The 2918-nt window shown below is 63.1% G+C and overlaps 1 protein-coding gene across 1 annotated transcript; it reads right to left on the reverse strand.

Moving 5' to 3' along the window:
* Positions 1-255: 255 nt before the first annotated feature.
* On the reverse strand, positions 256-2203 carry LOC133343687 (growth arrest-specific protein 1-like). Its single transcript, XM_061553422.1, has one exon. It carries the CDS (start codon positions 1922-1924, stop codon positions 536-538), a length of 1389 nt encoding a protein of 462 aa, XP_061409406.1. The 5' UTR covers positions 1925-2203; the 3' UTR covers positions 256-535.
* Between the last annotated feature and the right edge of the window lie 715 nt (positions 2204-2918).

Below are 2918 nucleotides of genomic sequence, written 5' to 3' on the forward strand. Positions count from 1 at the left end.
CAACAGCCTGTTGAGGCTACACGAGGGATCTTTGTCAATGTGTGCAATCGTAACATCATCCCATTGATTCTTCTGATCATTATTCTAGATGTACAATTCCATACGTTTCGAATTATAATGAAAATAATCATCATCATCACCATCATCATCCTCGTTTGCGCTCCTGTCAGAAACTGACCGTGCCCAACACAACAGCCCGTGGCGACATCCCCCCCCGCCCCTCGGCCCCCACCCCCTCGTGGGAAATGTATCGCATTTGTTAAAATTCCAACTCCGGGGGAGAACAATATATATTTATTTCTTATTTTTCACAAATTCCTCCCTCCACCCCCCTTCCTAAAAAAATAACCACAATAAGTGATTGTCAATATATATTAAACCGTAACTTTTTTTTTCCGTGTCGTCGTTGTTGCCCATGTATACAAATATACTCACAATGTACACACGACGCCCGGGCACGGCGCGCAGCAGCTTCTCACGACAGCTCCGAGCCGAGCGTCGAAGCGACACCCGCGCGGGGCCCGAGACTCGCCGCTCACCGCGACAAGCGCCACGCGGCGCTCGCAGCGAGACACGCGGCGGCCGTGAGCACGACGCTAGCCAGGGGTCGCCGCTGTCCCGCGGTGCGGGGCTGACCCCTGGGGAAGACTCGGACCGAGTGGGTGCCATCCGCGCTCCCGGACGCTTTCTGGCGCGCGTGCCTTCCGACGCCGTACGCGGCGGCGTTGTCCCCATAGCCACCGTCCTCGTCATCGTCACCATCGTCATCCTCATCGTCACCCTCATCGTCGTCCTCGTCATCGTCGTCGTCCTCGTCGGCAAAGTCGCCGCTCCCTCGCTCGCGGTCGAAGCACAGCCGCTCCATGTTGTCCTTGACCACCTCGCAGAACGGCCTCTCGAGGCCGTCGCACACGCACTCGCTGAGCGCCAGCGCCCTGGGCATGGCCATCATGTGCAGGATGACGCGCATGCACTCGCGCGTGCAGCGCACCCCGTTCAGCAGCTTGCCGCAGTTCATGAGGTAGGCGTCCATCGCCGCGCTGCACGCCGGCTCCACCTCGCACCGCCGCCTCGCCTCCGTGCAGCCCAGGGCACCGCCACCAGCGCCACCACCAGCACCTCTTACACGACCTCCTCCATCTCCTCCGTATTCGTCGTCGTCGTCGTCGTATTCGTCCTCGCCGCCACCGCCGCCGCCCGTGTAGGTGCGAGGCAGGCACGGCTCGATTCCTCGTTTGGCGGCGAGGCACACGAAGTCGTGCGCGCAGTCGCAACTCTCCAGGCCGGGTCCTCCCCGAGTCGCGTTCAGTTGTATGATGGCGTGGATGCAGTGGCTGGGGCAGTGCGTGACGGCGGAGAATCCACCGCCGCCACCACCTCCACCGCCTCCACCATCCGCTTCGTCCGCAACGTCCCCGCTGGCGGCAGGGCGCAGCGCCGCCTCGCACGCCCGGAGGTACTGGTTGTACGCCCGCTTGCACTCGGTCTCTTGCAGGCAACGGATCTCAGCCTCCCAGCATTGCATGGCTCCACCGCGCGCTGCCTGCGCTGGCCGCAGCAGCACCTGCTGTGTCCCGCCAACGGGCAGCGCCTGCTGCAGAAGCAGCAGCAGCAGCAACGGCAGCAGGATGTGGTGGTGATGATGGTGGTGGTGGTGGTGCAAGAGCGGTGACGCGGGTGGCAGCAGCGCAGAGCAAGAGGGGTGGTGGTGCTGGGGATGATGGAGTTGGTGCCGGGGATGATGGAGTTGGTGCTGGGAAGGATGGAGTTGGTGCTGGGGATGATGGAGTTGGTGCTGGGGATGACGGGGGTACGATGACCAGAGCGTCGCGCTCTCCTCCGACTTCAACTCCGATCCCAAAGCCGATCCGCAGCCGGAGCCGGAGCCTGACCCTGTCCCGGGCCGCAACCGCGACGTGGCCATCTCGATGAGACGTGCGCAGAAGCGCCGACGAGTGGCAGCAGCGGCAGCAGCGGCAGCAGCGGCAGGAGGAGGAGGAGACCGCAAAGAAGCGGCCGAGTCGAGCGGAGGAGTCGAGCGCCGTCCCCTCTCTCTCACATCGCCGCGGGGCGAGGCGCGCTCAGCCCCCACGAGCTGCGAGCCCTCACGGCGAGGATTTGGCGTCGAGTCTGTGCCCGGTGGCGCGGTGGTTCCTCCTCCTCCTCCTGCCTCCTCCTCCTCCGCCTTCTCGCCGCCGCGGTGCCCCGGAGCATCTCAGCAGCCGCTCGGCATGCCAACGATGGTACTCGTCCGGCAACGACGGCTCCGGGGGCAAGCGACTTGGGAACTTCCGCTGGTCGCGATCACATGGAGAGTGTCCCCCCGCCCCCCACAAACGTGGGAGATGTTTCGCGTTGGTCTGTGGCCGCCCCCAATCTCTGCCGCTTACCCTAACACCCCGCACCCAAAGCTGACCCTAACCCCAAGTCCCAGGTCGAACCCTGACCACCCCGACACGCGAGCCCCTTTGGCCAAGGCTCCAGGCAAAGGAGCGGCGACCTCAAAACTGCAAGGCGATCTGCGTCGTCAACAAAAGTTGTCCGTCGGCTTTCGCCTCGGTCGAGAGGATTCTCCTCCGACAACTCCTCCTGATGCTGCTCCTGCTCAAGGCTTCTCCTCGTGGAGTCTGGGAGTCACTCTCCACCACACACTCGGCGCGGCTCGCGCAGAGAATTAAATCTTAATCTGGCCGCCGTCTCCTCCCTCCTCCTCCTTCCTTCTCCGCCAAGACCCCCCCCCCCTAAACCTCCTTCTTCCCTCCTTCCCTTCTCTTACCACACTCCCAGCAACGCTCCGCAAACTTTCCTTCTGTCGCTCTCTCTCTCCTCCTCTCTCCCCTTCCTCTCTCCCACTCTCTCGCCGTGTCTCTCTCTCTGCGCGCGTGCGCTGCGTGTCTGCCGCTCAGACGCACCGACAG

Source organism: Lethenteron reissneri, chromosome 18, assembly GCF_015708825.2.
Source record: "Lethenteron reissneri isolate LAM-NWPU_2019-01 chromosome 18, ASM1570882v1, whole genome shotgun sequence".
NCBI classification, from domain to species: Eukaryota; Metazoa; Chordata; class Hyperoartia; order Petromyzontiformes; family Petromyzontidae; genus Lethenteron; species Lethenteron reissneri.

What these genes read in the sequence shown, in the direction of transcription:
- LOC133343687 (XM_061553422.1), bottom strand. Translation starts at nt 1,924, where the DNA reads ATGGCCACGTCGCGGTTGCGGCCCGGGACAGGGTCAGGCTCCGGCTCC.